The sequence below is a fragment of the Anolis carolinensis genome, chromosome 5, assembly GCF_035594765.1.
Source record: "Anolis carolinensis isolate JA03-04 chromosome 5, rAnoCar3.1.pri, whole genome shotgun sequence".
NCBI lineage: Eukaryota > Metazoa > Chordata > Lepidosauria > Squamata > Dactyloidae > Anolis > Anolis carolinensis.
Genome location: NC_085845.1, coordinates 125,950,974 through 125,971,748, shown reverse-complemented (window position 1 = coordinate 125,971,748; position 20,775 = coordinate 125,950,974). Strand labels below are relative to the sequence as shown.

Genomic DNA, 20,775 nt, shown 5'->3' with positions numbered 1-20,775 from the left:
AATCCTTGCCTTAGGCTTGCAAATTAACTATTCCTAAATTATTCTGGGAGCCTTTGTGGTTAAAGGAAATTATACAAATGCTTCAAATGAATAATAAACAAACTGGTGGAGGGAGGGAGATTAACTGAGAGAGCAAGACAAGCACACACTGCCATCCTGGAACACACTGCAAAAATGCAGTTCATCCATTTGTGCGTTGCAGAAAGTGTGAGAACTCTTATTTTTTGCACAGGTTGCCTAGCACAGTCTCATGATGTCTTTGGCATCAGTGGCTGTTTATTCAAAGTGAGAACAGAAGTAGTAGTGTCACTGCAATGGGATCTGCTTGCTCCTCTGAGAATCAGGAAGTGCTCAGCTTTTCAGACCAGTGATTCAAGCCACAAACAAAGTTTATTGACTTTTAATTTGTGCTGGTTTGAATCAACAATTGCAGGGAAGTTTAGGAATCCGCAGAAATAAAACTCCTCTGTGAATTCTGCTTTGCATAGGATTGTCACTGCAGCCTTCTCACCTGGCAATATGACATTTTTCAATGTGAGCAGTGCTATTGGAATAATGTATAATTGAAGATGGAATGGCCTTGGATTATGATTTTCAGATGTTGTGATTTTAATATTGTATGTGATGTTGTTAAATGCTTAATATGTATTAATTTTAAATTTTAATTGATTTTTAGTCTCTGCTGTATGTATTTTTAAGGCATCTAATGGTTGCCATGTGTAAGCCGCCTTGAGTCCCGTTCGGGGTAGAGAAAGGCGGGATAGAAATGAGGTAAATAAATAATTTTTTCTTATGGCTTTCAAACCTGCTTTATATTAAGCTTTGGGGCCACTGAGAAAGCTGATACTTCAGCACCAGTCTCGGCACAGTTAAGCACCTTTTGGGTTATAACTTCCAAAATTCTCCAGTCTGCATGGCTGGTGAATATCCTAACCAGGGATTCTGTGAGCTATAGTTAAACTACAGTAACTAAAAAAAATTCAACTGTTTTGAGCTCTGGCTGAGTGCATCGTGGCCTTAATCTTTGAATCAGAGGGCTTCCTTTTCTTTTCAAGTATCCTGTTTCTAATCTTATGACACTGCAGTTAGTCTATATTTTTATTAGTAAATATCACTTGCATTCTGGAAGCACAGGCAGAAAAACAAAAACAAAAAAAAAGTGCTAAAGCGTTATTTACATCTTCTGAGCCTGCCATAAAGAGCAGTAATTTACATATTTTAGAAGATATAATGGCACAAGAAATTTGAACAGATAACCAATTCAAGAGTCAATAACTTCAGGCACATTCTAGCTAGGCTCAAGCAACATGTATTTTCCTTTCTGAAGAATTCATGCCCCTGTATTTGTTACTGAATAAGTAGATTGTTGAAAGAGAATACTAGTTTTTATTAATATTAATTTTACAGACTAAAAGTGAGTATTTCCCATGTTGCACTGGGTTTCTAAAGACAGCGGGCTAAATTGATTAAATTAAAGCTGCCAACAGAGTGCTCTACTTTTGCTCAGTGCATGCTGTTTTGAAAGATAAGACAGCGGAACAACTTGCAATGTAATTAATCATAATTTCTCAACACGAGCAGTCCCTGAATAATAAGCAGACTGAGAAAAGGCTTTGCATCAAAGCAGAATCCTGAATTTGAAAGAAAATGTGGCATTTTAAGATAAAAACTCACACGGGCCAAGTTATATATTTAAGGACATTGTGATTCCATTCACAGAACCAATTTTCACATGCCATGTAAAACAATCCACATACTAAAAACTGGCAATACCATGGGTTTTTGTCCCCCCCCCCCCCCCCCCCGATAGACAGGATATTCTTGTGGAGAGGATAAGGGAGAGAATGATCTTTCAATAAGATTATTTTAAAAATTTCTTTTTGCTAGATAAAACAGTTTCTATAATGATGCTTCATGATACCATTTTATGCTCATCATAATCTTGTTGCAATAAAATACGATGTTTGAAAGCTACTCTGCATCTCATTTTAATAAAGAAATACTGAATATATGAAATATTGTAATCACTGATAACTCTAGAGCCACCAAGGACCACCATGATAAAAACCTAGCTGTGTATGATCAGCACTCCATTTAGAAATGAATGTGAATGAAAAAACAATTGGCTTAACAAAATATCCTAGGACAACTGAAGTATCATTCATTACTAAATATCCACCTCAAACAATAGTATGTACTAGTAGAAGGGCTTTCTCCATAGCAGCGCCTCAACTGCGAAGCTCCCTACCCAAATAAGTTAGACTAGACCCATCTCTTTTAAGTTTCCTGTTGGCAACCTAAACAGTGCTGTTCCAATGTTTGAACCTCCTGTTTAAACTGTAACAAAACTGGACTCTAGGTTTGTTTTTAGACTGCTTTTATGAGTATTTTAATGTTGTTTTTTTAAGTTTGTATTGCTTTAATTAGCTTTTATTTGTTCATTGCCTTGAGAGCCCTTGTAGGTTGGGAAGCAATATAGAAATACTTTGAATAAATAATAACTGGCACATTTTGCTTTCTACTACATCTACACACATCTTACTGTGCACTGAATTCAATTCTTTATCCCTCCTTGGATACTTGTCTCAGAGCCATAAAATAAATTGAAGGACTAACCATCAAGCAAACAGATCTTCCTGACACCTTAAAGGTTTTTATAAAGCCAAAACAATTGATTTATTTATGAACACTTTTATACCATTCTTCATTTACAAAAAATGAACTAGTGCTTAAGAAAATGAAAAAATGTATTAAAATAATTAAAAATAGCGGTCAATTGGCACAATATAAAGTTCCAACAAAATGCAGAAATGGAAGTCTGGGGGGGGGGGGGTAGCTGTTAGCCGGGCAATACTGCTGGCTCATCTGTTTAGGACTGGGGCAGAGCAGCACCAGGAAACGTTATTATGCAGTTTGAGGAAAACAGTTGTGCAATGGGTCACATCTATCGATTCAATCTATCATGGATTCAATATCCCAAAACTGCCACCATCAGTAGTCTTGTCCCTGGGGATGCTGCTCTCTGCCCTACTTAATTCTGACTCAGTATCTAACTGGCAATACATACAGGTCTTTTGGTGAATAAATTACATAAGCACATGGGGCAGACACAAAACTGCCAACTACTACTCCGTATAAATGACCCTACAAATAGGAAAGGAATAATCCCAATCCAATGTACTCTACATCTACTTCAGGTAGGATGACACCAGGATCAGTAACACCAGAAGTTACTGAGCGATCAAGGAGGAATACAGGAATGGCTGTTTAAGGGATGAAATACATGTGCGTGTATCTTTAATAACTGGGCTCTTTTTCTTTTCTTTTCTTTTTTTTTTTTACAAAGGATTGTTATGCTTTTCCAGCCCTCTTTCTATTCCTTATTCTTTATCAACTTGGAAGGTTTAGAGCTTTTTTTTGACCGTCATTAACAGGAGGAGGATGGTGGATGGGTTTATGGAGAAACACTGACTTTCAACAAAGCTCGATGTGGAAAATCTGCTCAAGCCATCTTTACTTTAATGGTATAACGGGATGCTCCAGAAACCCTTTCTCAACATGTGCAATCAGCAAAATAGAGAGTAGAGAACATCAGATAACTCTGTCTCACCAATTACTCAAAGGATTTTTAAGGTTTATATCTAGAACCCTTACCACCAAATTAAAAATGGAAAGTTGATACAGTAGAGTCTCACTTATCCAACATAAACGAGCCGGCAGAATGTTGGATAAGCGAATATGTTGGATAATAAGGAGGCATTAAGGAAAAGCCTATTAAACATCAAATTAGGTTATGATTTTACAAATGAAGCACCAAAACATTATGTTAGACAACAAATTTGGCAGAAAAAGTAGTTTAATACGCAGTAATGCTATGTAGTAATTACTGTATTTATGAATTTAGCACCAAAATATCACGATATATTGAAAACATTAACTACAAAAATGCGTTGGATAATCCAGAACGTTGGATAAGCGAGGCTTGGATAAGTGAGACTCTACTGTACTGTTGAAAGAAAACATCCTTCCTACATGCATTTTGAAAGAAGACTTCAAGTAGTTACTAGCTAGAAGGTTCAAAATGTTTTTGTTTACTTATGCAAATTTTAGCTGACCTGGTTAATTTCTTTCATGTGTGTATACTGTTTACTTTTGAATAAAATGTTTGCTGAAACATATTGAACTCCTCTTCCTTTTTGTAACATAGGAACATATGCCCATCTTTTTCATTTTGTTTCTGCCTCTGGCACCAAATTTTCTGTTTAAGTAATAAATGTCCAGGAGCACAGCTACTCTGTTAACTAAGGTATATCTGTAAACAAAACAGACAAAAGACATCATATAGAGAAGTTTGCGCAGAAGGTACAATTTGTTCCCAAATATCAAGCGGGAGATAAGGTTATGGGGGCACCGACAGGCATGACACCAGCAAGCCGCAAGCAACAGTGAAACTGGGAACAAAGGATGTCCTAAGCAGAAGGACAAAGATGACTGGCAGATGTAATACTAATAGAAGTAGAAACAGTAGGGGATCCAGTCCTCAATCAATCAGAAGCAGAAATATCCACACTTCTGAAGGATGGGAAAGAGAGGAGGGGAAGTCACTACAATTATTCATTTTATTTCAGTATGAAAAAGTTCAAATTAACATGGGGAAACCCTAAACAACAATATGTGCATCATGTGTCCTTAATTGAAAATGCTAAAAAGACAGCTCAAACACATCACATTGGAACAAACTGGCATCTATTTCCTCTCCTTAGACTTCCCCTTCGGACCATAATATAAAATACGCAAACTTGGGGAGTTTAAGAGGTAAGGCCAACATAAATGGCTATTTTGGAGGGTGGTGCATGTGGCTCAACTGCTTTTCATACTTCATACTCTCATACATATCTGCTTTGGAACCATAATTAACTTTCATTTGTTTTAGTCAAGTGAAGTTCAAAGACATTGTATAATTTGCCAATTAGTGTTGCTTTAAAAAAAAAAGCCCTGAAACAAAGATAAATCTCTTTAATGTACAGGAGGGCAGAAGCAATGATGAATTCTTTTGAAATGTAGGAGATAAGATGATTTTCACTATCTAACCAAGACCTCAAATGGTTTCACTTGGCAACTGTCACAATTTTTTTGCACAAGATAGAATGATATGAGCTCTTACATTTTTCAAATGTAAATTCTGACTCAAAAGATATTCTTAGATATTCCAGAAACACCATGAAATTTACTTTTCCCTATGGCACAGCCTTAATATGTTTAAAGGACAAGCACTTCAAGGAAAGAACCAAGCATGAAGTTCCTTCTGAAACACCAGTCACTATCCAAGGTCAGAGAAATTACAGTAGAGTCTCACTTATCCAACACTCGCTTATCCAATGTTCTGGATTATCCAACACATTTTTGTAGTCAATGTTTTCAATACATCGTGATATTTTGGTGCTAAATTCGTAAATACAGTAATTACTACATAGCATTACTACGTACTGAACTACTTTTCTGTCAAATTTGTTGTTAAACATGATGTTTTGGTGCTAAATTTGTAAAATCATAATTTGATGTGTAATAGGCTTTTCCTTAATCCCTCCTTATTATCCAACATATTCGCTTATCCAACGTTCTGCTGGCCCGTTTATATTGGATAAGTGAAACTCTACTGTAGTAGGTAGGATGCATTCTTATGGTTGGTCTCTTCCACTCTTGGTTTGATCTATATCTATATGCATAAATAAGTGTCTTCCATTGTGTCACCATAAATTCCAAAAAGGTTTCAAAGCCTGAATGCAGTGCCAGAACTATGGGGGATATATGGGATGTGAAAGCAACAATCCTTACAACTATATTTTCTATTATTGTGTGCCTTCAAGTGATTTCCAACATGACGATCTTAAAGCAAACTTATCACCAGCTTTTCTTGGCAAGATTTGTTCAGTTGCCTTCACCTTCCTCTGAAGCTTAGAGAGTGTGACTTGCCCAGGGTTACTCAGTGCATCTCCATGGTTGACTGGAGATTTGATTCCTGGTCTTCAAGAACCCACTGCTCAAACCACTACTAGCTTTACCACTTATTCAAATGAAATGAGACTTTTCTACATTGATAATTGAAATGCAAATTGGAAACTGCTCAACCATTTCAAAGATTATCTCTGTATATTTCTTGATCTTATTTAATGCTGCAACTTGATTTGTTTATCTGAATTTATCTGAATGCCTAGCTGTACAAACCAGCAGAGAGGTCACACTAGAAAAACAGTTACAGTCAACCTTCAGAAGAATAATTTGCCCTAAAGAAACATTTCTCTCCAGAATAAGAAGGAAAAAACTATCTGACATTGCAACTTCTTCCAGGCTATTGTACAGGCATGACTTTAGCAAAGAGAAAAAAAATGAATGCATCAAGGATACTTAAAAATGTACTTAAGGATCAAATCTAATATTATGGAAGCTAAAGACAATCCAGCAGGTCTGTTCTAGCTGTGTGTATGTGTATTTTTGCCACTTTAAAATGTATCCACAGCCCTTCTATCACAATTATTATAAAAAAGAGAAAAGATCAAATATATGAGTAAAGGAAATAAAATATAATCCATAGCAAACACACTGGTATCATTCAGACGTCTTTTTCAGAAAGGCTCTGATAGTTTTGCTTATCTGTGCGAGCTACTCTGTATTCTGTCAGTAGAGATTTTCTAAGTTAAAGTATTGTCCTTGTAGTAAATAATCAACATTTCAGACTCAAATAAACCAGCTGAGATATTTTATCTTTTGAACAAGCAGCTTGAAATGAACAAACTAACTGATTGCAACTGAAAATATGCATAATTTTTCTTTTCTCTGTATGCAGAAGACCGCAACAAGGTATGCCGTCTTTGCTTGTTGTTACTTTTGTTTTGTGAAACTGGATAGAACTATGACTATTGAAAGTGTAGGAAAGTCCATATACATCTAAAGAAATGGGAAATAGAAGTTTTATGATGCTTCTGAAAGATTTTACTTTGCCAAGTCTCCAAAAAAGGAACTTTCATTGTTATTATAGCCCTCAAAGAATGCCTCCCTATAACTCTTAAAATATAATGGATTCAAAACAATGCGCACTGGGAACATAATCTTTCAGACCATACAAAAATTGTCCTAAGGTCCCTTCAATGCAAATGTAATGATATATTTGCAACAGTGCAGTGGTGCAAAACCAGTATATTTATTGTAAGAATTCACTTACACAAACTTTGAGGCCATTGATATATATCACATATTGATAGCCTGATTTAAATCTTATAGTGATTTAATGGCCAAAAACTTGTTGAGTCACTAAATGGGTTCTTACAGTTGACATATTGACTGCTGTGACATTGCATTACATGTATCACAGCTTGATTTAACTAATTTGACATTAGTGGTTCCTAAATAAGGACTGAATCTAAATAATCTTGTAAGATGATAACTCTAAATCTGTATCTCTCACAAAAGTGGCCTTCCTCTAACTGAATAAAAACTACTTTTCAAATTATGGCTCCTTTCGGTTTAGGATTCTATTACGCACAATAACTTTTGATTGGTAGAAAAAGGTCCTCTATTTGGAAGCATGCCAATGTTATTGTTTGTAAAAGCCTCAACAACAGCATGAACAATTTGGTTTAATTAGTTCCTGTATATTTTGATTTGGCACTTGAACTAACAAAACCGTGGTTGAAACTTACCATATGAGCAGAACTGGAAACCCTGTTTAGATGAAAATTTACAGCCCAAATACATTTGCCAGTTTTCCATAATGTCATATTTATGCTTTGCTACAGACTAGAAAAAAAATCTTCACATGAAGTGCAGAAGGGAAGAGACAGAGTGGACAAACTTTCTTTGCTTTTTAGCTCACTGTCAGTATGCCAACCATTCCAACTGCCAGTAATTATTTGGATCGTGACCAAAGAGAATTCTCCAGCAGAGATATAATTCAGTACAAGAATGGACTCTACAAACTAGCAGACATATTCACATAGCAAAGAAATTCATGCTGAACATCTCCCATTATCTATTATGAAAACCTTACTGAATGCGACACTAGATATTTCCAAACCTCATATATGCAAAGTAGGAATACCAATCTATTCCACAGGAGTACAATAATCAATGTTTACTAACCCAATTTTACTGAGATTTCCACTGCACGCAATGGGATTTATTAGCAAGGACATATGCACTGAATTAGGCTACAACCCACTTTTGAACCAGTAAGATTTCTATAGTATTATTAGGAGCAGTTCCTTAGTTTGAGCAGCTTCTTTTTGTTCAGGCTGATAAGGTGCCAAGTGCCTTGGACAGCAAAACAAAAGGCTCGTGGTTCATTAATTTCTATAGCAAGAACTCACAATGTTATTGGTGACTAAATACATTTAATCTGGGAAAAATATGTAATTATGATGGATACTAAGCAGTTAACCATGTACCATTTCCCCCCCAAAAATTTAATTTCCATTCTAATTTCTTATTAGATCAGCTTTGTGAAACACATTACTTAAAGTGCCCAGGAGACACAACCTTAATGACCTTTCTGTTCCAATTGAGCTGCAATGCAGTTTTTCTTGTCTACTGCATTATCGTCCTAACACAAATTGGAGGAAGTTTTGGATTACCATCAGACACACCATGCAGAAAACAATATGCTTATAGATTTTTTAAAATCTCTACTATTTGCCAAACATATCCCAACTGTCACCTTTTCCCTGAAAGCTTCAATACAGTGTCTTAAACTCTGTCTCTTTCTGTTTGCTAAACCTAATTGAAATTACATATATTTGCCTCCATTCCACACCTCTTTCTCAACTGTACATATTTTGTATAGACTAGATAATCGTGTCATTTCACAAAGCAATGCTGCCTAGGGATAATAAGCTGGGTAAATTTCATCAGTGAACTAACAATGGATGGGCTCTTTGCTACCCTTTGCCAATAGTAGCTTTTTCCTTCTGTGATCTCGATGAAGATAATATTGTGTATCTGTGTGTGTTTGTGTGTGTGTTTGAGCCTTCAAGTGACCTGTTGACTTATGGCAACCCCATGAATTTCTTGAGTTTTCTTAGGCAACTAATACTCAAAGATAGTTTCACTCCTTCCTCTGAAATACAGCCTGCCCAGATCATAGCACCTTGATTTTACTGATGGTCTCCCATTCAAGTATCAACCAGGACTGGCCTTGCATAGCCTCCATGATCCGACAGGGTCTGATATCTTTAGGGTATTTATGCCCTGTCAACATATTGCTTACATGCTTTTTAAAAACTTAACAAAACTTTCACTCCTTCGGCTCCCTTGTTTTTCTTACTTGGAGGGGATGACCTTTGAAAGTACACATGCCTCTATGCTTGCTGAAACATTCCTGAAGCTGTAGTCGAATTGAATTACTCTTCAAAAGTCTGACAGTCCAAATAATGCAATTTTTTTGTTTATGAGAAAGAACTAAAAAGGTAAGAAAAGTATATATGGCTAGAAAAAGATAAAGTTCACATTTGACTTAAAATACGCAGCCGAGTGTTGGCTGCAGGCTTTTTTTTGCTTCCATATAAATATTAAAAAGACATTTGCAAATTTTAAAAAATCAGAGGCTTCTTAACCTAATATTAAAATCATGCCATTAAACACAAAATGTAAAAATGCCTTCCAACTTATATAATACATAAAGAAGCATCTGTTGAAATATCCCACAGGACTCATTTAAGCAAATGTGCTAAACCATCAAAACAAATGACAAGTAGTATTCTAGCTACAGGTAGATGGATGTAAGGACTTTCCAGATAACTCATTTGAGCCCCTTGGCCTTCTTAACAATGTAATCTTTGTTCAAAATTCGGAATAATTAGAATATTATGGCATTTCTTAAATTACACTTTAAACACTATACTATGAAAACTGAGTATGAAATTACTAGGCAAGTTACTGATCCTGCAAAGGTAAGAAGCATGTAATATTCAAAATATTTTTGATAAATCAAGTCCATTGTTTTCTAACTCTGGAAAGTGAATATCATTGTTTATTCGGCTACAACTATCCATTCACATCATGGAAATCTTGAAATGCAGAACATTTCTAAAGTAGGGCAACAATCTCACTTTGGACTCAGAGTGACTACACACTTGCTTATGGAAACATCTAGCTATGCGCACAATCTCTCCCACTTATTTGTACTTTCCAACATGTATTTCTTCTGATACTTGAAGTCGTAGGGCCCTTCCAGACATATCCCAGGTTCTGATCTCAAGTTTTCTGCTTTAAACTGGATTATATGAATCCACACTGCCAGATAATCAGGGATAAACAGAAAACTTGGGATCAGATCCTGGGATATTGGGCCTGTCTGGAAGGGCCCATAGTCATCATGACTAGCAGCATGAATAGCCTTACCCTTCATGTACATGCCTCTTTTAAAACTAACATAATTTGAGGCGTCAGAATATCATGCAATATTGAATCCCATGGTTAGGACGTATTCTGTGTGAAGTACTCTTTTATTCCATGCCAAATATTCCATGATTCAGCTATAGTAAAGGACACCAAAGTCTTGTATTTTCACAGACAACAACACAACAACATAGTATGACACAGCAAGCAAGATAGATATGCTGGATTTCCTATCACAAAATCACAAGTCGAACACTTCCCAAGCATTTAGGATGATGATGATGATTATTATTATTATTATGTGAGGAACGAATAACATGAGCCATGTCTGACTGCCATGATGAGAGAGGGATGATAAGGGGAGCTACCCGGCAGCATTGAACCCCAAAAAAGTGGGACTCCCTCCCACTTCACAGCAACTGGGAGGGGTGGCAGTCTAACCCATCCCTGGGATGATCTGTCATTCGTTACCTTGGATCAGCCCCAGGATAAGTAGTCCATGTATCAAAGTCCAGGATTCCACAGGATGTTGCCATGACCTTTAAATTGAATCATAACACTATAATTGTGTAGTATGAAAGGACTTCAAGATGGAAAGACTATGGGTAGGTAAAGGTTTTCCCCTGACATTACGTCCAGTCATGTCTCTGGGGGTTGGTGCTCCATTTCTAAGCCGAAGAGCCAGCGTTGTCCGTAGACACCTCCAAGGTCATGTGGTCGACATGACTGCACGGAGTGCCGTTAACCTTCCCGCCGCAGCGGTACCTATTGATCTACTCACATTTGCATGTTTTCAAACTGCTAGATTGGCAGAAGCTGGGCCTGATAGCGGAGCTCACTCCGCTCCCCAGATTCGAACCGCCAACCTTTTGGTCAGCAAGTTCAGCAGCTCAGCGGCTTAACCCGCTGTGCCAGCGGGGGCTCCACAGGACTATAGTTTCCACAATTGGCCGCTCACAGCGCTCCCGGAGTTTGAACCTGAGACCTTTCGGTCTGCAAGTTCAGCAGCTCAGTGCTTTAACACACTTTGCCACCGGGGTTTCTTAAGGGAAGGACTGTAACTAGATGAAAAACATAGCTCGAAGGAGAGGGACCTTATTTTGCTTCTTTTAGGTAAAGAACAATACCTAGGACAAAGCAGTTCTAGCCGCTAATACAATTCCCTCCCTCTCCCCAGTCAGGAAACTTGAAAGCTATGGGAAGCGAAGGAACAGAATGGGACAGAGCTGCACATGTGAAATGTTAATATTAAAACTAGGGAGTTCTTTTTCAAACACCCTGTACTGTATATGTCTGAGGCCGGATCTTGTCCATAGGTCTTTCCCAACAATTATGAACAATTATAAAGATCTGGTAAGGTGGTTCTGCATAATTTTAAGATGAATTTGTATCCCAATTTATTTTTTCCTTAGACGGAGAAGTGGCTATAACATTTAAAATGTATCAAGTTTATAATATTTACAAAGTTGTCAGACAACTAGTGTATTTCACTTATAGAACTCTAGGCAATTTGTTGTATTCTCAATATTTTTCTGCCTTTTTGTTTTACAAGACGGTAAACACTCATACAGTATCCATCTATTTCAGAATATTTAGAATAAGAATTCCCACATGTCAAAAAGCATAGCTACAGGCTCAATGAGGCATTATAGATTCTTCTCAAGATCATATTTCTGCACATTATCTTTTAAAATGAGCTATAAACATTTAGTATTCCTATATATTCACATTGGATTAAATAACATATGCCAACGTACTTGTCTGTACATTTTAACACCACAGTTTAAAAATTGAAATTTAAAACAATGATACCTTCCAAATAATATCAATGGAATTTAAACTGAAGTAAACATGATTATAATTGTGCACCAGTAAAATATAGCCAGTTTCTCATAAATCAAGCCACTCACACAGATAAGGATTCATCCAGTTTTAATTGTACACACATGAAATAGCTCAAGTTGGCACAAAATTCACTTTATCTGAATATATTAATATACTGGCAAGCACAAATATTTAGTTGTATCATGCTGTTGCCACACATGGTAATTATACATAAAACATGCCTCCATCTTCAAAATGTTCCAATTCCCTGGTTTCAAGAATCAAATCAAGTTACAGTACTGTAGTAGAATAGCTGGGATATCAGAAAAACAAATTCTAGGATGTGTAAACAGGCTCATTAAAAGTAAATTAGTTATTCATTAATCTCCTTGTTGCCCGTAATTACTTGACTCCTTTACCCTTGTATTGATTATATGAACACACATATAAACAATACAGACTCTAACTAAGATGTGAATTTGAGAGTTGAGTCAAGGAATCTTCATGGTTTCAATTTTATTACCATGAAATATCAAAGCACTGATCTTCAGAGTGTTGGATGCTGTGTGGGCATTTAATAATAAATATATACTACTTAACAACAAAAAGTTTTAGACAAGAATGAAAGAAAATACATAGAATTGGTTTTAGTATTCACTAGAGATGTGCGCGAAAAGTTTTCCTTTGTTTCCTTCATGCTATCGTTTCGTTTCAACTATTTGTCTACACAAAACGAATGAAGACATTTTCTTAGGAAACAAGAGACAACACGAAAATGAAAGCCACACAGTCATTGTGCCTGCTTTCGTTTTCATTTCATTTTGGCCCCTTAACATTAAACAGGTACTGACAGAGGGCTGCAGTGCTTTCCCATTATAGCTGATGTGTACCAATAGGTGTTAATAATATTAATATAAATAATGACAGCTATCCTGGGACCCTAAGCTGAGTCTGAGAAGGGAGTGCCTCTCCATTACATCCGATGTGTGCCAATGGGTGCTAATAATAATATTATTATTCATAAAAATAGTACTCTGGGGAATACCCGAACGTTTTAAAAGTTAGTAGGCTAAAAGGGGTCGAAATGCCCTCCCCAAAAAACCGTGCCCGGGGGGGGGGGGGGGGGTAGAGCCTTGGAAGCCCTCCCATTGCAGCCAATGGTCCAAACAGTTTCATTTTTTTTTGTAACCAAGATGAAAATTCTGTTAGTATAGGCGCCTCATTTTTGTTAGCAGGAACAAATACAAAAATGAGACCAAACAAATGAAACTACACAAAACGAACAGCAATTCCATACAAAAGCACAACACTAGTACAGTGCTCCTTCGCTAATCCACGGTTCAGGTTCTGCAGATTCACTATATCACGGTTTTTCCCATCCGGCCCACCCTCCCCTTCCCCCAAGGAAGCCTCACCTGATGGAGCCTTGCAGGAAAGGGAGAGAGAGAGGGGGGGGGACTGGCAGAGAGGCTTCCTCGGCTCCCTTGGTCAGCCAAAGAGGAGAGGGAGGGAGGGGCACTTCCGGAGGGCCTCGTGTCCGGAAAAGGAGGGCCTTCCTACCTTCCTTTCCGGGCGGGGAGAGAGGGAGGCCCACAGGAGGCACATGCGCAGAGAGGAGGCCATGCGCTCCCTTCGGGCCTGGGCTTTCCTGCGGGGAGGGGCGGGGCCGGGCACCCTCCTTGTCCCAAGGGTTCTGCTCTCTCTCTCTCTCCTGCTCTTGGAGTCAAAGGCGAGTCAAGGGGCAAACAGCCGCCCAGTCACCTCACGAAGCCATGGAGACCCCAGACTTAGAGCGGGAGGTTCACACGGGGCTCTGGGAGAGAAACAGGCCCCAAAGCCCACGGGAAACACTCACGAGGTGTGTCCAGGCTGCCTCAGGAACAACAAGAAATACAGTACAGTACGTTAAAAGAGGAAAAGAGGGAGGGAGGAGGGCTATATTTATTGAAATAAATAGTGCCGCTAGTTCGCGGTTTTTCACTTTTCGCGGGCAGGCCTGGAACCTAACCCCTGCGAAAAGTGAGGGAGCACTGTATTCACATCCAGAAGAGTGAGAGAAGTCTAATCTTATGAGAGTTACAACAAAATATCCTAGGGACAAAGTATGGCTTGTGGAATACTGGAGAAATGCAATACACCGCAGCACCATATGTACATCTGCTTAATTGCCTATCTTTCCTTCCACAGCATAAAAGGGCCTTGCATTTTAAAAAATTGTGTATGTCAGAAAATGTTTACCAGAATGTCTTTCTCTATGTATCTTGCCTTAAATATAGACTTCTGTTATAAATGAGATGATCTCCTAAATGTAAAATTCCCTTAAGACACAACCCTACACCTACTTATCTGTTAATAAGCCCCATTAAGTTCAGTGGGAGTTTCTTTTCACCAGACATCTATGCCTTTGCACATGGGTTTTCTACACAACTCCTAGCTGTATCAAAAACCAAACCCACTGCTAGGAAGAGGCAGCTGAAATGTAACAGGACAGATGTCCCTCCAACGCAGCACCTTCTTTGCTAGTAGCCAAGCTCGCGCACAGTCTAAACGCCTGCCTCATCTTTTTGAGAGTCAGATAAAGCAGCGATGGAAGGAGGCCCATCGCCTCTCTTTCCACAGGTCATGAACCACAGGCCCATGATAATGAATGTTTAATTACTTTAATGCCGCATCACATCAGCTTCTGTAGATCAGATAGCTCTTTCTCCTGAAAGAGAGCTGCCTTTGGTTAGAATCTATTACACACACTTAAGAGAACCCACTAAAATTAACAACTCCTGACTGCCCCATTAATCACAGCCATGCCTTCTCCAGGGCATTGAATTGAGGGGGGCCAAAGGTTCACACCCCTCCGCCAATAGCTGCCGAGTTTATCTGTCTTAAGAGCAAAAGCTGGCTCTTATGGTACAAGAACATTAAAGGGAAGGGTGGGAAGCACAACTAGAAATGCCACAAACCAGAGCAGTGTTGCCTATATTTTGCATTTATCATCTCCTTCGACAGGGAGGAATGCGAGTTTATTTCTTTTTCACACTATATGCCACAACGTGTTCAAACGTTAAAACACTTTTTAAAATTCTAAATTATCATTATTTCCATTCCCAGCTAACATATTTTATCTCAGACTACAGAACTGATTTCATCCTAGTCCATGAAAGGGCAGAACAAATCAATCTTGTCCTTAAGGTGCCACAAGGCTCTTTGAGGTAACAGCTATGCAAATGAAAAAAACAAACAAACCAGAATTGTGGAGAATATATCTCCCAAAACAAAATGTCGCTTGAGAACAAGGAGTATGGAGTATTATTATTATTTATGAGGTTTGTGCACCGCCTTTCCCCAATTAAGGGTCCAAGGGGGCTTCCAGCCAATAAAAAACATACAATGTAAAAATTAAGAACAAGTTAAAAACATAAATATTAGCAAGTGCTGTTAATCCTTATTATAACCCCAACAAGAGAGATAAATCCACCCTGATAATACCTAATGAAGTCAAATGGCCTTCTTAATCTTTGAATATCATTATCATGTGTTTGTAAAATGTTTATTTATGCTTCTTGACTGTTTTATGTGTTTTATATATGTGTTTGATTGCTGCTACTTGTATGATATTTAATATGTTGGAAACCGCTTTGGGTCTCTTTGTGGGAGAAAAGTGGGTTATAAATAAAGTATTATTATTATTATTATTTAGTTTCCCCCGAAAGCTTCCTCAAGAAGGAAGGTTTTTAGATTCTTCCCGAAAGGCAACAGAGAGGGTGCAGATCTAATCTCCTCTGGGAGGGCATTCCAAAGAGAGGGAGCCACTCCCGAGAAGGACCCCTCTCTAGCAGTCTTTAGGTGGAGAATGTCCCAAATTATTTAAAACACCAGCAATTCCCCACGAGATCTTAACACTCTCCCTGGTGTATATACAGGAACTCACTATTTCAGATCACCTGGACCTATGCCATATTTTTAAAAAAGACATTTCAGTGAAAAATCTTCCATTTTGAGGCAAATGGGGGTATAAATTTAGAAACATAAAGGGCTGAAGTGGATTCACCTCAGGCTTCTTTGCCCAAAGGCTTTGGCTGAAAAGAGGGCCAAAAACTCAAAGTGGAAGTAGTCTTCAAATGGCAAAGGCGAACTCTTAAGTATTACTATGCTATCTTCTCCCCCCCCCCCCCCCCTGCAACCAAGTTCATAGCTAAGGGGGCGGTTTAGGGGTTCAAACCACCCCTGAAATTTTTCACATTAAAATAAAAACCTGATTTACTCATGAATTTTAACTGGTTAACCAAATCCCCATGCCAAATATATGAGAAGCAAAAATTAGAATCCCTCCAGAACTACAAGCACTATCTCAATTGAATTTTGATTATTCACACTGTCATTACCTACCTTTCTACCAATTTACATTGCAATAGCAGCAATAGTTGACATAGTAGAAGCGGCCAAATTGGTCTACCCGCAGCTGGAAGGCAAAGCCTAAAGCAGGAGTCCTCAAACTTTTTAAGTGGAGGGCTGGTACACAATCCCTCAGACTGTTGGGGGGCCGGACTATGATGAAATAGTCCCAAATTAGGATTGTTGTGTGCCTTCAAGTCATTTCAGACTTAGGTCAACCCTAAGCCTAAAGTTTAGGACAGGGGCCAAGTAAATGACCTTGGAGGGCCCCATCCGGCCCATGGGCCTTAGTTTGGGGACCCCTGGCCTAAGGTATGGGGCCGGGGCCGGGGGGGCGGGGGCGCTGACCTGGTCTGCAGGTGAAAACTGAGGAAATGTGTGGAAACTGAGGTATCTAGCACTGGTTCATCTTCTAATCCAAGCTCTGCCAAAGAAACGATGAAACAGGGGCAAAGAAAAGAAGCTGTGTCATTGGATTTCATATGAACAAAACTGTTTCTGATGACCAAGTGAAAGTTCAAATAGTGCAAATCCACAGATTCCATTGCCAGGATAGGTATTTTCTTTGGATAAGAAAAGGCACCTAAGTTTCAACCCAAATGGTTCAACAGATTTCCCTGGTTAGCCTACTCATTTCATGTACAAGGTAGAATCATAAAATCATAGAGTTGGAAGAGACCTCATGGGCCATCCAGTCTAACCCCCCTACAAGAAGCAGGAAAAGCACAGTCAAAGCACCCCTGACAGATGGCCATCCAGCCTGTTTAAAAACCTCCACAAAGAAGGAGCCTCTACCTCACTCTGGGGCAGAGAGTTCCACTGCTGAACAGTTCTCACAGTGAAGAAGTTATTCCTAATGTTCAGGTAGAATCTCCTTTCCTGTAGTTGGAAGCCGTTGTTCCGCGTTCTAGTCTCCAGGGCACCAGAAACCCAGCTTGTTCCCTCTTCCCAATGACTTTCCCTCACATATTTATACATGGCTATGATGTCTCCTCTCAGCCTTCTCTTCTGCAGGCTAACCATGCCCAGCTCTTTAAGCCGCTCCTTGTAGGGATTGTTCTCCAGACCCTTTATCATTTTAGTTGCCCTCCACTGGAAACATTCCAGCTTGTCAACATCGCCCTTAAATTGCGTTGCCCAGAATTGGACACAATATTACAGGTGTGATCTGATCAAGGCAGAATAGAGGGGTAGCATAACTTCCCTGGATCTAGACACTATACTCCTGTTTATACAGGCTAAAATCCCATTGGCTTTTTTTTGCTTCTGCTTGACATTGTTGGCTCATGTTTAACCTTTTGTCCACAAGGACAAGACTGTTTCTGATGACTAAGGGAAAGCTCAGTAAGTGCAAAATCCACAGACTCCATTGCCAGGATATGTATTTCCTGTGTATAAGAAGAGGCATCTAAGTTTTCAACCCAAATGGTTCAGCGGGTTTCCCTGGTTAGCCTATTCATTTCATGTACAAGGTGCACTCTGTAAGTACGGTGTGGTGTTTGGAGGAGAAGTTGTGAGTAAAGGTGGTCATCAGAAGTTTGGTGCATTGGTGGCTAAATCATTTGTGTGACGAGGAAATGCAATAGAAGTCTTGAATAGACACCAAAAAACAGAATACCATCAGAACAACTTGTGCTTGGCAGAAAACTTCTCGCTAATTCAGAGTGGAAAATGTCTTGATGTTAAAGGAAAGAAGAAGAAAGCAGAAGAAAACAGAAAGAAACTTCTGCCAATTGTGGAAACTATAGTCCTGTGGAGCCCCCGCTGGTACAGTGGGTTAAGCCGCTGAGCTGCTGAACTTGCTGACCAAAAGGTTGGCGGTTCTAATCTGGGGGGCAGAGTGAGCTCCGCTATCAGCCCCAGCTTCTGCCAATCTAGCAGTTTGAAAACATGCAAATGTGAGTAGATTGATAGGTACTGCTCCAGGGGGAAGGTAACGGCACTCCATGCAGTCATGCCAGCCACATGACCTTGGAGGTGTCTACGGACAATGCCGGCTCTTCGGCTTAGAAAAGGAGATGAGCACCCACCCCCAAAGTCAGACACGATTAATGTCAGAGGAAATCTTTACCTTAGGGGTCCCAAACTATGGCCCGTGGGCCAGATGTGACCCTCCAAGGTTATTGACCTGGCCTCTGTCCTAAACTTTAGACTTAGGGTTGACCTAAGTCTGAAACAACTTGAAGGCACACAACAACAATCCTAATTTTGGACTATTTCATCATAGTCCGCCCCCCGCCCTCCTCCCAACAGTCTGAGGGACCGTGAACCGGCCCTCCATTTTAAAAGTTCGAGGACCCCTGCTTTACCTTTACTATTGTTCTTTGTGGTTGAGAAGAACTGGCTTAAAGAGGGAGCAAAGATTCAGGACCTGTTACCTGTGAAGAACCACTACACTATAGTGGTAATTTCAGGGTCTTGTTGAGATCTCGTGCCAGATCAGGAGACACTGGGGGGGAAAGTTTCAACCCCTCCCGAATTTTTTCCCCACCAGAAACCCAAAGTGATATGATAATGGCATTCTGCACGTGTTCAGGAGCTATGCTATGTGGGGTTTGTTGACAGTTACTTCACCTCAGACTCCCAGAGTTCATTCCCCACCCACAGGATAAGGGGAGGGGGGAGAGAGAGAGCTCCTTCTGGCAGAGAAACCAGACCCGAGTCCTTCTCGCTCCTCCTCCTCGAGAGTCTCCACAGAAAGCAAAGGCAGGAGACGCCCGCCGCCCCCTCAGGAAAAGGAGGAAGAGGAGGAGGAAGCGGCGAGGAAGGGCGCGAGCTCCCACCTTCTCACCGCATTGCCTTCTCACCTCATTGCCGGCCCTCAGGTCCCGTCCTGTCCCGTCCCGCCAGGGCAGAGCGCAGAAAGCCCGGCTCCCAACTGCCTCGGTCCCTCCTCCTCGGGGCCACGCCCCCTTCCTCCTCTTGGGGGCGGGGTAACCCTCCGAGCTGCCGTGGCGACACGGAGAAAGGAAAACTTTGGCCACGCCTCCTCCTCGAGCCTCGCCCGGCCAACCAGGAGGGTTCTTTTTTCCCCCCTTTCTTTTCGGATTACTCCCTTTACTCTTTGCCCCGCCCCCTCCTGTTGCCACATCGAACGCCGCTTGAGGCGGCTCTCCTTCCTGGGCTCGCGACGGGGCGGGGGCGGGGCCAGCAGGAGTAGCTCCGCCCCTTTTTTCTTTCTTCTCTCCTGAGGGAAAGAGAGCCCTGGAGCTGGCATGGGCAAACTTTGGGCCTCCAGGTTTACTTGGGCCCCGTCCACAGAGCTGAATAAAATCCCATATTATCTGCTTTGAACTTCGATATATGTCAATGCGGACTCAGAAAACTCAGGGCCCTTCCACACAGCCTTATATCCCAGAATATAAAGGCAGAAAATCCCACATAATCTGAGTGTGGGCTCAGGTAACCCAGTTCAAATCAGATATTGTGGGATTTTCTGCCTTGATATTCTGGGTTACAGAGCTGTGTGGAAGGGCATTGGGTCTGAGGGTAGAAGTTGTAATGCATTTGAAAACACAAACAAAGTTTTTTTAAAAAAACTTGGCATTACAATATACTGTATTGTGGGATTTTCTGCCTTGATATTCTGGGTTATGGCGCTGTTTGGAAGGGTCCTGGGTCTGAGGGTAGAAGCTGTAATGTACAGTAGAGTCTCACTTATCCAACATAAACGGGCCGGCAGAACGTTGAATAAGCCAATATGTTGGATAATAAGGAGAGATTAAGGAAAAGCCTATTAAACATCAAATTAGGTTATGATTTTACAAATTAAGCACCAAAACATCATGTTATACAACAAATTTGACAGAAAAAGTAGTTCAATGTGCAGTAATGCTACGTAGTAATTACTGTACAGTAGAGTCTCACTTATCCAACACTCACTTATCCAACGTTCTGGATTATCCAACGCATTTTTGTAGTCAATGTTTTCAATATATCATGATATTTTGGTGCTGAATTCGTAAATACAGTAATTACTACATAGCATTACTGTGTATTGAACTACTTTTTCTGTCAAATTTGTTGTATAATATGATGTTTTGGTGCTTAATTTGTAAAATCATAACCTAATTTGATGTTTAATAGGCTTTTCCTTAATCTCTCCTTATTATCCAACATATTCGCTTATCCAACGTTCTGCCGGCCCGTTTATGTTGGATAAGTGAGACTCTA

The 20,775-nt window shown here is 39.8% G+C and overlaps 1 protein-coding gene across 3 annotated transcripts in view; it reads right to left on the bottom strand.

Annotated features, from left to right (window-relative positions):
* klhl5 (kelch like family member 5) overlaps window positions 1-19,554 on the bottom strand; it is a 61,844-nt gene extending 42,290 nt beyond the window's left edge. The window contains exons 1-2 of one of the 3 annotated variants that reach the window (XM_016993884.2): window positions 19,410-19,532; window positions 10,861-10,928 (exon numbers count right to left, since the gene is read on the bottom strand). In XM_016993884.2, coding sequence (XP_016849373.1) covers window positions 10,861-10,925 — 65 coding nt within the window. In that variant the 5' untranslated portion in view covers window positions 10,926-10,928; window positions 19,410-19,532. Of the gene's footprint in view, window positions 1-10,860; window positions 10,929-19,409 lie in introns of all 3 variants that reach the window. The other 2 variants (XM_008111273.3, XM_008111274.3) reach the window with 2 other exon arrangements.
* Between the last annotated feature and the right edge of the window lie 1,221 nt (window positions 19,555-20,775).